Source organism: Tachypleus tridentatus, chromosome 3, assembly GCF_004210375.1.
Source record: "Tachypleus tridentatus isolate NWPU-2018 chromosome 3, ASM421037v1, whole genome shotgun sequence".
NCBI lineage: Eukaryota > Metazoa > Arthropoda > Merostomata > Xiphosura > Limulidae > Tachypleus > Tachypleus tridentatus.
In genome coordinates this window covers 107,928,325-107,948,400 of record NC_134827.1, presented here as the reverse complement: position 1 = coordinate 107,948,400, position 20,076 = coordinate 107,928,325, and the positions used below count along the sequence as shown (strand labels likewise).

Here is a 20,076-nt window from a genome sequence, read left to right as displayed (position 1 = left end):
AATGGACCTCGTGTAGCTTTGCGCGAAATTAAAAACAAACAGACATTAACCAAGATATCCACCTAGCACAAGACACGGGTCAAAAGGTTATCATGCGTCACTAAAGCATGTTGTTTACTAGGTGACGACTTTGGTAATTGGCAACTAATTATACCACTATTATTATTTTATCTACAATCATTGGAATGCACTATTTCATCAAATGGGTACCTCGCTGTTAGCGACATTTTCGGCCGCAATCCCAATAATATCTCAGCAGGGTTGTCAAGCTTAGCAAAATTAAGTTTGTTCTAAACAAATATACTAATCTAACGATGTAAAATCATTCTTACAATAAATATAAACAATAATACTACTAGATATACAAGATATATTACATATTTTACCGTATACTGTTAATAAAAATTACATTAAGGAAAGAATAGTGTATACCTTACAAAACACGTACAATGTTTTTTCTTTCAACAGTATCGCAAATCCCCTGCCCTTGAAAAACAATGTGGACATTAGTATACATACGCCTCAACATAACCCTTCCCAACAACGTATTTTGACCAATAAAAGTCCAGTAAATAGCTCCGACAAGACAACCCAACAGTAGCTTCACCTATTGAATTACCATGAGACATGTCATTGTGTCCTCAGAAGGTCCGTTGTAAATCTGTGGGTTTAACCTGTTCAGTGCCGTAGACGAGATAACTTGTCCAAGCCGATCGGTAACACAGTGTTACAGACGAGTTAATTCGTTCTCAACAATACCTAACTTCAACGCTAGATGTCAGCACCATACATGCATTTGACCTACTTACAAATTGTTTCACTTTCGATCCAAAATGGCGTCACGAAAAAGTTACAAAATGAAGAAGCATTAGAGTTGTACTTTGAACTTGATTCGGAGTAGCCGTAGCAACTGAAATATTTGGCAGTGAACAGGTTAAAAAGCGAAAAAACTGAGTTTATGTACCTGTGGTGGACAACACACAGATATTCCACTGTGTACAATTCTGCTCAACAACAAACACATTACTGTTTAATATGAAACAGATTTTGTTAAAGTGTACGTCACAACCGTTATGTAATTTTATCATCCTTATTTAGTTTATTGTTTGTTACTTTAATAATCATTATATGAGCCTGCCAAACGTTACTTTAACGTTTCTAAGCCTCACACCTTGCCAGTTAACCAACACAACTTTACTTTCATTGTTACACAATAGGGTTATCTGTGCTGTACCTTGCCACAAGTATGGATAGCGCACCAGGCGTTGGGTAAACAAATGAGAATGAAATATACGCACGCTGGCACGAGCAGTGACATTACAGTCTCACGAGCACATACAGCATGGGGATACAACTTATTTTAAGTGTCATAGGTTTAATACTGACATCGATAGCTTTGTTTATAAGTAATACTGTGGATGGAACAACTGGTATCAGCAGTGGCAAAAAAACTCTACCCTCTGCTAATATATCAGAGAAACAGATAAAGTCATCAAATGACACGCGACCCACGGATCTTCCACCTGCACAATCATCGAGTCATCAAGTAGTTCGGACTATATCAGAAGCGGCTAAAAGAGAGGCAGTGACCAACGTGGCGTCACACAACACGATACAAGTGGATAACGCTACAAACTCTCGGCCACGTTGGGTTGACGTAGAGCACATCGTTAAAGATGTTATTAATAGCATTATGAAACACTTGTTACCCACCATGTTACGGATCACATCCAAAGTCCATATCTCAAGTCCATGCCTTTCACGTTTGCTGAAAATGGTGGTCAGTGTCCGGCAACTAGAAAGTTGGGCAATAAAAAGTAAGTACCATCACGCACAGACAGATGGGTTACAACTAAGAGTAAGTACCATCACGCACAGACAGAAGGGTTAATACTAAGAGTAAGTACCATCATACGTAGACAGATGGGTTAATACTAAGAGTAAGTACCATCATACGTAGACAGATGGGTTAATACTAAGAGTAAGTGCCATCATACACAGACAGATGGGTTAATACTAAGAGTAAGTACCATCATACGTAGACATATGGGTTAATACTAAGAGTAAGTACCATCATACGTAGACAGATGGGTTAATACTAAGAGTAAGTACCATCACACACAGACATATGGGTTAATACTAAGAGTAAGTACCATCACACACAAACATATGGGTTAATACTAAGAGTAAGTACCATCATACACAGACAGATGGGTTAATACTAAGAGTAAGTACCATCACGCACAGACAGATGGGTTAATACTAAAAGTAAGTACCATCACGCACAGACAGATTGGTTAATACTAAGAGTAAGTACCATCATACACAGACAGATGGGTTAATACTAAGAGTAAGTACCATCACGCACAGACAGATGGGTTAACACTAATAGTAAGTACCATCACACACAGACAGATTGGTTAATACTAATAGATAGATAAAGAAAGATCACAGTATAGACAGCTGACAATAAAGTACATACTAATGATAATAAAGGGAGAGAAGTGGGTAATAAGAGATTGAGGGACATTTGAAGGAATACATAAAGAGACAGAAAGATAGACGGACGAAGTAGGAAACAGTGAGATACATGTCTGTGGATCAGAGACAAATATTCATGAATTATATTCTTCTGTTGCTGTTATACTGTTACTAACAAATAAAGTAAATACATTAAGAGTTTATTTGAATAATTTCTCAGTAGCTACAACCACGTTTATTTCGAAACAATGACAGTAGTTTCACATTCTGGTCTTCTTAAAGGGTTTCTTTGAAGTTAAACGTATAGCTACGAAATGGGTTATCTTTGTTCTGCCCACCACTTGTATCAAAACCAGGTTTCTAGCGTTGTAAGTCCGCAGACATATAGCTGTTATACTGAGGTTCTTTTCGAAATGGGTGAATGTTAAGACGTCTTACTCCACGAAACTTTCAAAATTAACATATCCTTTTTTTTTTTAAGTTTAACGTTTTTCGTTTTGATTTTCTAATAATGTCACAAAACCGGTTAACCTGAATTAAAGTTTTATCACTGACTTTCCTAAGTGGTTGACGCCTCGGGAAAGCCCTTTTCTGGCTTACTAGAGGGAACGCTTACAGATTTTGGGTCTTATGAAGAATGTCTGAATATCATAGTGGAGTCAGAAAATCCTAACAGCGAACCTCTTCGTGGCAAGTACTGTATTCTGGAAATAACTCCAAACCTTCCACAGGAGACAAGACAATTAGACAAAAGGCTACATAATACTGTAAGTATCTAAACCAATTTCTGGACAGAACTGGTATTAATTGTACAGATAACATTTCATGTTATTAGTATTGTGTAAAAAATATAAACTGTTTTCTTCAACGGAAATAACACTAGGCCTAATATTCGTGAAAGCAAGAAACACTATATAAAAATATTTCTACATAGACTTCTAGCTGTCATTTTCTAGCTCCATTCACGGGTTCTAATAAGAAGTATCCTGCAAAGTGACTTTTGACAGATAAAAGATATTTATGCCTGTTTGTAGAGGGCAATATTTACACATTATTCATTTTAAATGTGTTATAAACAAATTAACAAGTAGATATAATACAAAAAGTACCTAATCTAGCGAGATTTTTATAACGATAGACAGACGTGTCCATTTAACACAGTGAACAAAATAACCTTTGAATGGTAAAACATTGTTGACTGCCTACTACACAACAACACCATGGTTTAGGAATTCAAATGTTGTGACAAAGAGCACTGTTGACTGTCTACTACACTATAACACCAGTTTAGAAATTCTAAATGTTGTGATAAAAAGCGCTGTTGACTGCCTACTACACAACAACAACAAAGTTTACCAATTCTAAATGTTGTGACAAAAAGCATTGTTGACTGCCTACTACACAACAACAACAAAGTTTACCAATTCTAAATGTTGTGACAAAAAGCATTGTTGACTGCCTAGTACACCATAACACCACAGTTTACCAATTCTAAATGTTGTAACAAAAAGCATTGTTGACTGCCTACTACACAACAACACCACAGTTTAGCAATTCGAAATGTTCTGACAAAAAGCGCTGTTGACTGCCTACTACACAACAACACCAGGGTTTAGGAATTCAAATGTTGTGACAAAGAGCACTGTTGACTGCCTAGTACACTATAACACCACAGTTTACCAATTCTAAATGTTCGACAAAGAGCATTGTTGACTGCCTAGTACACTATAACACCACAGTTTACCAATTCTAAATGTTGTGACAAAGAGCATTATTGACTGCCTGGTACACTATAACACCACAGTTTACCAATTCTAAATGTTGTGACAAAGAGCATTGTTGACTGCCTGGTACACTATAACACCACAGTTTACCAATTCTAAATGTTGTGACAAAGAGCATTGTTGACTGCCTAGTACACTATAACACCACAGTTTACCAATTCTAAATGTTGTGACAAAGAGCATTGTTGACTGCCTGGTACACTATAACACCACAGTTTACCAATTCTAAATGTTGTGACAAAGAGCATTGTTGACTGCCTGGTACACTATAACACCACAGTTTACCAATTCTAAATGTTGTGACAAAGAGCATTGTTGACTGCCTGGTACACTATAACACCACAGTTTACCAATTCTAAATGTTGTGACAAAGAGCATTGTTGACTGCCTGGTACACTATAACACCACAGTTTACCAATTCTAAATGTTGTGACAAAGAGCATTGTTGACTGCCTAGTACACCATAACACCACAGTTTACCAATTCTAAATGTTGTGACAAAGAGCATTATTGACTGCCTAGTACACTATAACACCACAATTTACCAATTCTAAATGTTTGAATAAAAGCATTGTTGACTGCCTGGTACACTATAACACCACAGTTTACCAATTGTAAATGTTGTGACAAAGAGTATTGTTGACTGCCTGGTACACTATAACACCACAGTTTACCAATTCTAAATGTTGTGACAAAAGGCATTGTTGACTGCCTAGTACACCATAACACCACAGTTTACCAATTCTAAATGTTGTGACAAAAAGCACTGTTGACTGCCTACTACACCATAACACCACAGTTTACCAATTCTAAATGTTTGACAAAGAGCATTGTTGACTGCCTAGTACACCATAACACCACAGTTTACCAATTCTAAATGTTGTGACAAAGAGCATTGTTGACTGCCTAGTACACCATAACACCACGGTTTACCAATTCTAAATGTTTGACAAAGAGCATTGTTGACTGCCTAGTACACCATAACACCACTGTTTACCAATTCTAAATGTTTGACAAAGAGCATTGTTGACTGTCTAGTACACTATAACACCACAGGTTACCAATTCTAAATGTTGTGACAAAAAGCATTGTTGACTGCCTAGTACACCATAACACCACAGTTTACTAATTCTAAATGTTGTGAGAAAGAGTATTGTTGACTGCCTGATACACTATAACACCACAGTTTACCAATTCTAAATGTTGTGACAAAAAGCATTGTTGACTGCCTAGTACACCATAACACCACAGTTTACCAATTCTAAATGTTTGACAAAGAGTATTGTTGACTGCCTTGTACACTATAACACCACAGTTTACCAATTCTAAATGTTTGACAAAGAGCATTGTTGACTGCCTAGTACACTATAACACCACAATTTACCAATTCTAAATGTTGTGACAAAAAGCATTGTTGACTGCCCAGTACACTATAACACCACAGTTTACCAATCCTAAATGTTGTGACAAAAAGCATTGTGGTAAAGATGTACAATTTCTATATATCATTTATAAACTGTATGATAAAGATATATAATCTGTATGTATCATTTAGAAACTGTATGATAAAGATATATAATCTGTATGTATCATTTACAAACTGTATGATAAAGATATATAATCTGTATGTATCATTTAGAAACTGTATGGTAAAGATATATAATCTGTATGTATCATTTATAAACTGTATGACAAAGATATATAATCCGTATGTATCATTTAGAAACTGTATGGTAAAGATATATAACCTGTATGTATCATTTAGAAACTGTATGATAAAGATATATAATCTGTATGTATCATTTATAAACTGTATGGTAAAGATATATAATCTCTATATATCATTTATAAACTGTATGATAAAGATATGTAATCTGTATGTATCATTTATAAACTGTATGGTAAAGATATATAATCTGTATGTATCATTTAGAAACTGTATGGTAAAGATATATAATCTCTATATATCATTTAGAAACTGTATGATAAAGATATGTAATCTGTATGTATCATTTAGAAACTGTATGGTAAAGATATATAATCTCTATATATCATTTAGAAACTGTATGGTAAAGATATATAATCTGTATGTATCATTTAGAAACTGTATAATAAAGATATGTAATCTCTATATATCATTTAGAAACTGTATGGTAAAGATATATAATCTGTATGTATCATTTAGAAACTGTATGATAAAGATATGTAATCTGTATATATCATTTAGAAACTGTATGGTAAAGATATATAATCTGTATGTATCATTTAGAAACTGTATGGTAAAGATATATAATCTCTATATATCATTTAGAAACTGTATGATAAAGATATGTAATCTGTATGTATCATTTAGAAACTGTATGGTAAAGATATATAATCTCTATATATCATTTAGAAACTGTATGGTAAAGATATATAATCTGTATGTATCATTTAGAAACTGTATAATAAAGATATGTAATCTCTATATATCATTTAGAAACTGTATGGTAAAGATATATAATCTGTATGTATCATTTAGAAACTGTATGATAAAGATATGTAATCTCTATATATCATTTAGAAACTGTATGGTAAAGATATATAATCTGTATGTATCATTTAGAAACTGTATGGTAAAGATATATAATCTGTATATATCATTTAGAAACTGTATGGTAAAGATATATAATCTGTATGTATCATTTAGAAACTGTATAATAAAGATATGTAATCTCTATATATCATTTAGAAACTGTATGGTAAAGATATATAATCTGTATGTATCATTTAGAAACTGTATGGTAAAGATATATAATCTGTATGTATCATTTAGAAACTGTATGATAAAGATATATAATCTGTATGTATCATTTAGAAACTGTATGGTAAAGATATATAATCTGTATGTATCATTTAGAAACTGTATGATAAAGATATATAATCTGTATGTATCATTTAGAAACTGTATGGTAAAGATATATAATCTGTATGTATCATTTAGAAACTGTATGGTAAAGATATATAATCTGTATGTATCATTTAGAAACTGTATGATAAAGATATATAATCTCTATGTATCATTTAGAAACTGTATGATAAAGATATATAATCTGTATATATATAGAAACTGTTTAAAGATATAGAAACTGTATGATAAAGATATATAATCTGTATGTATCATTTAGAAACTGTATGATAAAGATATATAATCTGTATGTATCATTTAGAAACTGTATGGTAAAGATATATAATCTGTATGTATCATTTAGAAACTGTATGATAAAGATATGTAATCTCTATATATCATTTAGAAACTGTATGATAAAGATATATAATCTGTATGTATCATTTAGAAACTGTATGATAAAGATATGTAATCTCTATATATCATTTAGAAACTGTATGATAAAGATATATAATCTGTATGTATCATTTAGAAACTGTATGATAAAGATATGTAATCTCTATATATCATTTAGAAACTGTATGATAAAGATATGTAATCTGTATGTATCATTTAGAAACTGTATGATAAAGATATGTAATCTCTATATATCATTTAGAAACTGTATGGTAAAGATATATAATCTGTATGTATCATTTAGAAACTGTATGATAAAGATATGTAATCTCTATATATCATTTAGAAACTGTATGATAAAGATATGTAATCTGTATGTATCATTTAGAAACTGTATGATAAAGATATATAATCTGTATGTATCATTTATAAACTGTATGGTAAAGATATATAATCTCTATATATCATTTATAAACTGTATGATAAAGATATGTAATCTGTATGTATCATTTAGAAACTGTATGATAAAGATATGTAATCTCTATATATCATTTAGAAACTGTATGGTAAAGATATATAATCTGTATGTATCATTTAGAAACTGTATGATAAAGATATGTAATCTCTATATATCATTTAGAAACTGTATGATAAAGATATATAATCTGTATGTATCATTTAGAAACTGTATGGTAAAGATATATAATCTGTATGTATCATTTAGAAACTGTATGATAAAGATATATAATCTGTATGTATCATTTAGAAACTGTATGGTAAAGATATATAATCTGTATGTATCATTTAGAAACTGTATGATAAAGATATGTAATCTCTATATATCATTTAGAAACTGTATGGTAAAGATATATAATCTGTATGTATCATTTAGAAACTGTATGATAAAGATATGTAATCTCTATATATCATTTAGAAACTGTATGGTAAAGATATATAATCTGTATGTATCATTTAGAAACTGTATGATAAAGATATGTAATCTCTATATATCATTTAGAAACTGTATGGTAAAGATATATAATCTGTATGTATCATTTAGAAACTGTATGGTAAAGATATATAATCTGTATGTATCATTTAGAAACTGTATGATAAAGATATGTAATCTCTATATATCATTTAGAAACTGTATGGTAAAGATATATAATCTGTATGTATCATTTAGAAACTGTATGATAAAGATATGTAATCTCTATATATCATTTAGAAACTGTATGGTAAAGATATATAATCTGTATGTATCATTTAGAAACTGTATAATAAAGATATGTAATCTCTATATATCATTTAGAAACTGTATGGTAAAGATATATAATCTGTATGTATCATTTAGAAACTGTATGATAAAGATATATAATCTGTATGTATCATTTAGAAACTGTATGGTAAAGATATATAATCTGTATGTATCATTTAGAAACTGTATAATAAAGATATGTAATCTCTATATATCATTTAGAAACTGTATGATAAAGATATATAATCTGTATGTATCATTTAGAAACTGTATGGTAAAGATATATAATCTGTATGTATCATTTAGAAACTGTATGACAAAGATATATAATCTGTATGTATCATTTAGAAACTGTATGGTAAAGATATATAATCTGTATGTATCATTTAGAAACTGTATGATAAAGATATATAATCTGTATGTATCATTTAGAAACTGTATGATAAAGATATATAATCTCTATATATCATTTATAAACTGTATGATAAAGATGTATAATCTCTATATATCATTTAGAAACTGTATGGTAAAGATATACTTTTCCATTCAATTCAGCCCCTGTGGTGAAGACGTGTACCTTATGTAGAAACCATATCTTAACGATTGTCAATTTATGTGTACTTTTGAAACCGTATTATAGAGATATATAACTTGAATGATTTAGAAAATATATGGCAAGGATGTAATATCTGTATGTATCATTTAGAAACTGTATGATAAAGATATATACTCTGTGTGTATCATTTAGAAACTGTATGGCAAAGATATATAATCTGTATGTATCATTTAGAAACTGTATGGCAAAGATATATAATCTGGCGTGTATCATTTAGAAACTGTATGGCAAGATATATAATACTGTATGTATCATTTAGAAACTGTATGATAAAGATATAATACTGTATGTATCATTTAGAAACTGTATGATAAAGATATAATATCTGTATGTATCATTTAGAAACTGTATGATAAAGATATATAATCTGTATGTATCATTTAGAAACTGTATGATAAAGATATATAATCTGTATGTATCATTTAGAAACTGTATGGTAAAGATATAATACTCTGTATGTATCATTTAGAAACTGTATGGCAAAGATGTAATACTGGTATGTATGATTTAGAAACCGTATGATAAAGATGTAATACTGGCGTGTGTCATTTAGAAACCGTATGGTAAGGATATAATACTGGCGTGTATCATTTAGAAACCGTATGGCAAGGATGTAATACTGGTGTGTGTGATTTAGAAACCGTATGGCAAGGATGTAATACTGGTGTGTGTGATTTAGAAACCGTATGGCAAGGATGTAATATTGGTGTGTGTGATTTAGAAACCGTATGGCAAGGATGTAATACTGGTGTGTGTGATTTAGAAACCGTATGGCAAGGATGTAATATTGGTGTGTGTGATTTAGAAACCGTATGGCAAGGATGTAATACTGGCGTGTGTGATTTAGAAACCGTATGGCAAGGATGTAATACTGGTGTGTGTGATTTAGAAACCGTATGGCAAGGATGTAATACTGGTGTGTGTGATTTAGAAACCGTATGGCAAGGATGTAATACTGGCGTGTGTGATTTAGAAACCGTATGGCAAGGATGTAATACTGGCGTGTGTGATTTAGAAACCGTATGGCAAGGATGTAATACTGGTGTGTGTGATTTAGAAACCGTATGGCAAGGATGTAATACTGGTGTGTGTGATTTAGAAACCGTATGGCAAGGATGTAATACTGGCGTGTGTGATTTAGAAACCGTATGGCAAGGATGTAATACTGGCGTGTGTGATTTAGAAACCGTATGGCAAGGATGTAATACTGGCGTGTGTGATTTAGAAACCGTATGGCAAGGATGTAATACTGGCGTGTGTGATTTAGAAACCGCATGGCAAGGATGTAATACTGGCGTGTGTGATTTAGAAACCGTATGGCAAGGATGTAATACTGGCGTGTGTGATTTAGAAACCGTATGGCAAGGATGTAATACTGGCGTGTGTGATTTAGAAACCGTATGGCAAGGATGTAATACTGGCGTGTGTGATTTAGAAACCGTATGGCAAGGATGTAATACTGGCGTGTGTGATTTAGAAACCGTATGGCAAGGATGTAATACTGGCGTGTGTGATTTAGAAACCGTATGGCAAGGATGTAATACTGGTGTGTGTGATTTAGAAACCGTATGGCAAGGATGTAATACTGGCGTGTGTGATTTAGAAACCGTATGGCAAGGATGTAATACTGGCGTGTGTGATTTAGAAACCGTATGGCAAGGATGTAATACTGGCGTGTGTGATTTAGAAACCGTATGGCAAGGATGTAATACTGGCGTGTGTGATTTAGAAACCGTATGGCAAGGATGTAATACTGGCGTGTGTGATTTAGAAACCGTATGGCAAGGATGTAATACTGGCGTGTGTGATTTAGAAACCGTATGGCAAGGATGTAATACTGGCGTGTGTGATTTAGAAACCGTATCATTACTATGCTAACTCTACATGAGTTTGAAACCGCATAGATGTCTGGTTTGCCTGTGACTTAGAAACTGTACTATCAAGACGTCTGCTTTCTGTGACTTTGAAACTGTATTGTAAGATTGTCTACTTTCTGTGACTTTAAAATTGTACTGTCAATACTTTTACTTTACGTAGCTATGTTGTCAAGAATTGTACTTTCTTCGAATTTGAAACCGTTGGATGAAAATGTATTATTTATAATTTAGTTGATTGAGGACCTAGCTGGAATGAGTTCTTATTTGTCCTTTCTACACTACACCATTGGTGTATGCATCCCATCAACGTGTACTGCTGAAGACTTGGCAAACATCTCACAAGCAGGTTAGTTTTTAATAGACAATTACTCAAAATGTATAATATTTTAACTCTACTGTAAAAAAATAAGTAAATTATCGCTGAAAATTTCTCTTCACGTTCTAGCTGAGTATGTCACTTTTATAACATTCATAATACTGACCAATGACCTTAAGTTGTCGACGTTTGACCTCACTTAACCTGTCAGCTCAAAAACCGGTGGCCAAAATCAAGGTTGGATATCGAAGTTCACAGTACCATGAATCAGGACGGTAGTTATCAGGACATAACTCGTTACGTCGGGTTATTATATCTTCATGGATGAAGGATGTAGGTATGGCTGGAATGAAAAAACAGCTAAACAGGTTGATAGTTCAATTAGTGTTATATAAAAACACCTTGAATACCTACAAATAATTCACTGTGGTCATCTGGCATCATGTGGTGAGTCATTATTCAGAAGGAAGACCAGTGTTAAATTTAATAGCAGTGGGACATTGTTTGTTTCGTTTGTTTGTTTTTTTGAATTTCGCACAAAGCTACTCGAGGGCTATCTGTGCTAGCCGTCCCTAATTTAGCAGTGTAAGACTAGAGGGAAGGCAGCTAGTCATCACCACCCAACGCCAACTCTCGGGCTACTCTTTTACCAACGAATAGTGAGATTGACCGTCACATTATACGCCCCCACGGCTGGGAGGGCGAGCATGTTTGGTGCGACCGGGATGCGAACCCGCAACCCTCAGATTACGAGTCGCACACTTAGCCATGCCGGGCCGTAGTGGGACCTCTCTTCAGTGTGATATATACTTACGAACTTATAGCCATTAACTGACTGTATTCTCTTCTTCCCAATTGGTTTACATCATAGAGAGTTTCATTGAGGGTACTTCTGAAACAAGTAGCAGAGGTCAGTTATATGAGCTTCAACCAACTGAAGCACAGTGTTTGCGTCTGTGTGACCCAGCAGGACACGAACTTCTTGATGGATAGGTCAAGAATGAAGGTGATTTCTGATTTAAAAAGTATAATTAGGAATGTGAAGGAAAACTCATCTAAAAACATCTCTACCTTTGATAACGCATCTCCTATATTTGATAACGCATCTCCTACCTTTGACAACGCATCTCCTAGCTTTGATAACACATCTTCTAGATTTGATAACACATCTCCTACATTTGATAACACATCTTATGTATTTAAACACGGCTGGCACACATCTCTGAGCTTTGATAACGTTTTGATGATTTGATGATAGACCTTCTAGCTTTGATAACTTACATTCAGCCACAGGGAGGTTGCATTTTGTATGACTGCACCATTTGTAAAAGTCCCAGCTTTCGATCCAACTGCGAAAATAAAAAATAGTGAAAGCTAATACGACACAGTGATGAGTGAATACCTTCCATCCCATCAAGATCGTAGATTAAATGGAGGTCAAAGTTCAGCATTTCAAGGTCAAAATCAAATAATATAAATGGCATATCTTGTTACAGCTTCTCCAGTAATAGGTTACTTTTTACTCTAACATTAAAAATAAAAACGTTATTGGTACTGTTATGTCACTGGTCTCATATGAGAGTCATTGTGGGTCAAATATTTGGTGACCTCTCATATAAAAACCGTTTGATCTCAACACGTGAAACTTAGCGAAATATCTCTATGCTATTAACATCTATAAACCTTGATTTCGAACTGACCGTACTGTAAATGCAAAGATCCATGGTTATATTCTCCTTGACACAAAAATGCGCTCAGTAATTCTGGGCCCGTGAATGAATGATTAGACGGACAGTCTGCTATTCAATTAGTTTGTTTGTTTGTTTTTTCGAATATCACGAAAAGCTACACGAAGACTATCTGCGCTAGCTGTCCATAATTTAGCAGTGTAAGACCAGAAGGAAGGCAGCTAATCTTCACCATCCACCATCAATTCGTGGGCTACTCTTTTATCAAATAATATTGAGATTGACTATCACATTATAACGCCCCCACAGCTAAAAGGGCGACCATGTTTTGTGTGACGGGGATTTGACCTTACGATCCTCGAATTACGAGTCTAGTACCTTAACCATCTGGCCATGCCAGGGCCCGTTAAATATGAGTAACCAACATTTAGTAATAAGTGATACTGACAAACTTTCTTTATTTAGTCTCTCAGTTTAAAATTTGGAACGGGTACCATAGATACCCTAAATAACCGAACATAATGATCCAAAACACTTTTCTGTTTCTTTCACCAGTGGCAGACCTGAAATTCCGAGTGTCAGTACCTCACTGCGAGCAGAGAGAAGACTTGAAGTTGACTAAAGAGCAAATTACAGTCCTGTAAGCACGAGTTATCTTTCTGTTTAACCTTAAAAATCTGCTTTACTAAACATTTACCTAATGATTTATTTGGATACATTACGTACAAAATAACGTTCATGTTTGTTCACTCTTTTAGCTACATATCTTCTTCCTTCGATAGTTTTTGTTTCTTTTACAAATCTAAAAAGGCCCCAGCATGGCCAGGTGGGTTAAGACGTTCGACTCGTAATCTGAGGATTTCGGGTTCGAATCCGGTCGCACCAAACATGCTCGCCCCTTTCAGCCGTGGGGGCGTTATAATGTGACGGTCAATCCCACTATTCGCTGGTAAAAGAGTAGCCCAAGAGTTGGCGGTGGGAGGTGATGACTACCTGCCTTCCCTCTAGTCTTACACTGCTAAATTAGGGACGGCTAGCGCAGATAGCCCCTCGAGTAGTTTTGCGCGAAATTCAAAGAAACAATCAGATCTGAAATGTCCAACGTAATTACACAAAACGACAGATTTCATCTTTATTACGAAAAATCAAATTATTAATACCTCTCTTCACACAATATTACAATGTATTCTGATACTAATTAGTGACTTCACTTTTATCTATTAATTACTGGTTCCATTAATATCCCTAAATAATTCCACGTTTTCTTTGATAATTTATTTACTTGCGCTAGGAAGAGTTAGCGACAGTTAAATCAATCAACGTATTTAAAGTCGAGCCACACACTGTTCACCGTTTGATGAACAACAAATGAAACGTTTACGCTACATTCAATCGAAACGCTGGAGATGATGTGATAATTCGCTGAGTTTACTTTTGCACAAATTGACGAGTTAACAATTAGCGATCTATTTTATTGTAAATACGATAACGCCAGATCTAGAAACTACCCCTATATCAAAAGTGAGAAATAATTAGTTCAGAGTTCAATGACAAATCTGCAGACGTAACAGAGAAGTCGAACGAAGACCAGTGGCTATACAAAAATACTTTCTCAAAATTATCCGGCTTTGTTATCTATAAAAAAAATGTAATGCTTGACTTCCATTTACTAACCATGCTTCTCAAAGAAAAGGTACATAAATATTCAAGTATATGTGTAAAAACAGCTGGTATGGATAGAGAAAGCTCCATGTAGAGGAGCAAACAACGTTTCAACCTTCTTCGGTCATCGTCAGGTTTATTAATATAGGTATTAAGGTACCTATATTAATAAATATAATCAAACATATAAGCACGCCCACTACATTCCTACACTCAACTGCCTTCAAACATGTGGTCAGCTGTCGGTCAGTTACCTCTTTCTTTCTTTATGAACCTGACGATGACCGCAGAAGTGCTCTACTGGTGCTTTCTCAACCCATACCAGCCGTTTTTACATATATAATTTCCTTTACAAGTGGGTTTTCTCGTCATCACGGATAAATATTCAAGGTTCCTTTTATTATCGCTAGATGGAGCAACAAGCATACAGGAAAAAAATCCTCTTCAGTTTTATTTCCTTGAATGCAATGTATTCTTTAGTTTTTTTCGTATTTTAATTACAAGTATTGTTCTCTTCATTTTTAACTGTAGGTGTTCATTTACCTCTGTTTATTTTTTAACTTACACCTTAGTTGTTTTCAATTCATTTTTAACTGTATACGATCATTTCATTTTTTAACTGTAGGTGTTCATTCACCTCTGTTCATTTTTTAACTATACATCTTAGTTGTTTTCAATTCATTTTTAACTGTATACGATCATTTCATTGTTTAACTGTAGGTGTTTATTAGGGACACTCGTAGTCCTAGTAGTTCTCGGAACAACAACAGAACTGTGGAGAAAGTATCGTAACTCAGAGGCCACGCCGCCACCAAACTCAAAGGAAAGTAAGTTTCTCTGAATTACTGTAGATTTAAATAACGAATAAACAATACTGAGATGACGTACATTCCCTTTCTGACGTCAGTTTCAGACAAAATATAAAACGGTTATATAAGCATGCTTGTGTAGGCACGGGACTAAATTTTAGTAGTAGTATAAATATACACAGCTTATAAGTAAAAATGGATCAGGCCTCCACGTGTAAAACCAGTCGTCCTTGTTGTAAATCTTAAGTTTTGTTATTAAAGATGTTGTCTCTTGGTTAACGCAACTTCACTTTTCTATATTTTTCACCTCTTCATAATCGGATAAATTAATGGGATTAATTTAATTTTTCCTGTCATTAATTAGTGATGATTTTATTCAAACAAACTGATTAACAGAAGACATCAAATATCAGTCAAAAAATTATGTCATCTTAAGTAATGTTAATCAAAGACAAAGTTAACCCTAATTTCTAACTTTCTTTGCGAGTCTGTTGTTTTCTTTAATGATTACTGTTGTTTTTAATTAAACAACATAACGAAGTTGTTATTGTACTGACATCTTAGAAAGTTACAGATATCGCTGGATTTATCTGCCTTAATTCTTGGATGAGATGACGTTTCGCCACCTATCCCAAAAAGTCGTAACGTCGTTCCACTCAAGAAACGAGACAGAAGCAACCTCAAATTTCCAACCCTATCACAAACCATTATTACCGAATCTCAGTATTTTCCAACAAAGACTGACTGCATAGAGAATTTTTTATGTTGTGACCTCAATATATTGACTGAGAGAGTTTCTTTTATATTGCAAACTTCTCTCGTGATTACAGTTTTACAAAATCTTTAACACCCTCCGATTTATCGCCCCAAGTTCACGTTGAATTATCAATTAAGCTACAACTTTTGTACATTCGTTCAAATATATTTTAAGCCATCTGGTGGTGGATTTAATATTCTTAAAAATGATTTTAACTCATAAAAAAATAGTCTTATCAGTGATGATATTTTCTTTAAATCCGATTAAATTCTCGTTCAGATTTAAAAATAACTTATTAATACATCTGTGGAAAAGAAATACGAAAAAGATTTGGGTTGAAAACGGTTGAATTCAGAGAAGTGTGGGTAAAACTATTTACAGTTCACGTGATTTTTATCACAGATATTAGGCCTACTAATTTCAGCATTGAAACCATAACCTTTCCCATGGCATGGCCTGGTGGTTAAGGGGCGATCGACTCGCGATCTGAGAGTTGCAGGTTCGAATCCGTGTCTCATCAAACATGATCGCCCTTTCAACCGTGGATGCGTAAAAATGCGACGGTCAATCCCACCATATGTTAGTAAAATAGTCGCCCAAAAGTTAGCGTTGGGTGGTGATGACAAGCCGTCTTTCCTTTAGTCCATCAGTGCTAAATTAGGAACGGATAGCGTAGGCAGTCCTCGTGTAGCTTTGCGCGAAATGCCAATTAAACCAAACCATTATTTCTGACGGTATCAAACTCCTAATTACAATTATCAAACGACACTTCCGTATCTCATACGACGTCTGAAAGAAGTACAATAAAACCGAATCGAAGAAAAAAAAATCTACTAATATTCAACTTACTGTTCAGGTGGAAGGATGAGGTCAAGTTTGAAACTGACGCTCCCAGCTCTAGAAATGACCCAACATGAGCCCCGATACGGACTGAACAAATCAAAACTTTTAAAGCTTACATAGTTGTTTATTCACTGACGACCCATGTTTGCCAGTATATGGCAGTGTCACAAGTATTATTTTTTTGGTTGGTTGGTTGGTTGCAGTTAAGCAAAAAACAACAACACAATAAGCTATCTGTGTTCTGCCCATCACGGGAATCGAAACCCAGTTTCTGACGCTGTTAGTTCGCTGACATTCCGCTGTGCCACTTAGGAGGAGTTATTTTATTTGGTTGTTTGTTTTGAATTTCGCGCAAAGCTACTCGAGGGCTATCTGCGCTAGTCGTCCCTAATTTAGCAGTGTAAGACTGGAGGGAAAGCAGTTAGTCATCACCACCCACCGCCAATTCTTGGGCTACTCTTTTACCAACAAATAGTGGGATTGACCGTCACATTATAACGCCCCCACGGCTGAAATGGCGAGCATGTTTGGTGCGACCGGGATTCGAACCCGCGACCCTCGGATTATGAGTCGAACGCCTCAACACACTTGGCCATGCCGGACCATTTTATTTGGAGTTACTGAGTTATTTAAATACATTGACTTTCTCACAGATAAGCATGTGTGATTCTGTCTTTATATTTTCATGAACGTCGAGAGAGAATATAAACACCCAACAGTCAAGTAAAATAAAAACAAGTGGAAGGACAGCGTTAAAAACACCAAATTCAAACCTCTGACTAATAACATTTCCTAACACATCAAAAAAATCCTAAAAAAAAATAAAAATTACTGCACAAATTGAAAGTTATAATGTGGGATATAAAATGTATCCTTGGTGTTGGAGGTGACTGAAATGGGGATACACTGTCTATCAGTGTTTACTTCATTGAATATTTTGTGTGTGTGTACATATATCGATAAATATTTGTAATTTTTAAAGATTAATCAATTTCTTATACTAAAATGTAATACAAGTGGAAAAGTTGACATACGAACCAGTAAGTTCGTTTACGTTCAAATATGCCTTCATTACGAATGCACCACGTCGACTGTTGACACACTCCAATACTTATGTTCAGAATCAACAAGTTACTAAGGTACTTGCGATAATAAAGAGGTTTAAAACTTACAGGACGATCCCTTCTCCCACTATTTCCATGGTAACGGTTATAATCTCACACACATCATTACGTCATCAGTTTGGTCCTGAAAGCTACACAAAGAGTTGCTACGTTCTGCCCACCGCGATTCTTGAAACCCGATTTTTGACGTTATAAGCTCTCAGTTTCACTGCTGAGCCACTAGTCACAAAAAGTACAGTTAAAATGAAAATGTGGTATTCCAATGGCAATCTACAACAGTTACTGAAAAACACCTTCATAATACTTTCTCATCACTGTCATCTTGATAAACTCGACCAGCAACCGACTGCAAAAACTCTCTTCTAAATAAAATACTTGAAGAGACATCACGCACCACATTTACTGAATTCATAGTTTCTCGTCATCTGAAGACATTAGCTCCACAGTTACCTTTTTACTGTAATTATGATCACTGGTCATCTGGTTTTGTAACAAGTATTGGATAAAAGTAGCAGTTCTTAAATATTGTTGAGTGGTCAGTGGAATTAATAATAAGATCCTTTAATTATCGGTGGGTCTTCATACGAGATGTTAAATTATTTTCAGGTTAAGAAAGTTATTAAATCTGTTCCACATATTTCTATGTGCTTAAAATTAATACTTTAATTGTTCCAAAAAATACCAACTCCTGGAAGAAACTCTTTGTGTAATACTGATGGCCTTCTCGACCTACGCCAATGGAAAAGACCTGCTGAACACAAAGACTGGGACAGAAAGTATTGGAGTTCTTCACGGGTTCCGTTTCTTTACAATGGCCTGGGTTGTCCTTGCCCACACGTACCTCATGACGGATTTCCATATTTATAGTAAGTATTATCTTTAAAACGGTGGATCCGGCATGGTCAGCTGGTTAGGGCACGCTCGACTCGTAATCAAGTCATTGTAACAGTATTGTTTAGTTTCATACTCTGTGATCTACACTTTGTACATTGACGTGTTCTGGACACAATAATTAAAATTTATTTTTAAAAAAATCATTTTAAATTGTTTGAGTAGATGTAAAGTGAATGGGTAGATGACCGTGTCATCTTCCAACTGAAAAGTTTGGGTAACCTACTAGAAGCCATAGCTTAGGCTCATACAAATGATGATGAAATAAGGAACCCAGATGAGTTGTTGTAGTCAAAACTTTCTATAAAATGACGAACGTATCGTCATTTTGATGGATGGTTTCTCAATTAGCAAAAGATAAATGTTAGGTCTAGAATACCAACATACCACAACAATGTCCAGATTCAGTCTCCTTGGCTACTGCTGCTGTTCATTATTTTCAGGACACTGATACATTATTTGATTCTACCATGCAGTTCACTGGATGATAGGGGAACCAAGAAATCATGGGCGACCTCTGTTGTTGTTTGAGAAAAACAATTAGTCTCTCGAGCTGGGCCCGGCATAGCCAGGTGGTTAAGGTACTCGGCTCATAATCCGAGGGTCGCGAATTCGAATCTCTGTCACACTAAACATGCTCGCCCCTTCAGTCGTGGAGGCGTTATAATATTACGGTCAAACCCACTA

The 20,076-nt window shown here is 34.5% G+C and overlaps 1 protein-coding gene across 4 annotated transcripts in view; it reads left to right on the top strand.

The window, feature by feature from the left end:
* LOC143247702 (nose resistant to fluoxetine protein 6-like) overlaps window positions 1-20,076 on the top strand; it is a 35,413-nt gene that overhangs the window by 2,958 nt on the left and 12,379 nt on the right. Inside the window, exons 1-6 of one of the 4 annotated variants that reach the window (XM_076496109.1) lie at window positions 1,300-1,817; window positions 3,046-3,248; window positions 11,531-11,645; window positions 13,859-13,943; window positions 15,686-15,792; window positions 19,194-19,364. In XM_076496109.1, the coding sequence (XP_076352224.1) occupies window positions 1,343-1,817; window positions 3,046-3,248; window positions 11,531-11,645; window positions 13,859-13,943; window positions 15,686-15,792; window positions 19,194-19,364 (1,156 nt within the window). In that variant the 5' untranslated portion in view covers window positions 1,300-1,342. Of the gene's footprint in view, window positions 1-1,299; window positions 1,818-3,045; window positions 3,249-11,530; window positions 11,646-13,858; window positions 13,944-15,685; window positions 15,793-19,193; window positions 19,365-20,076 lie in introns of those variants that run through there. The other 3 variants (XM_076496108.1, XM_076496111.1, XM_076496110.1) reach the window with 3 other exon arrangements.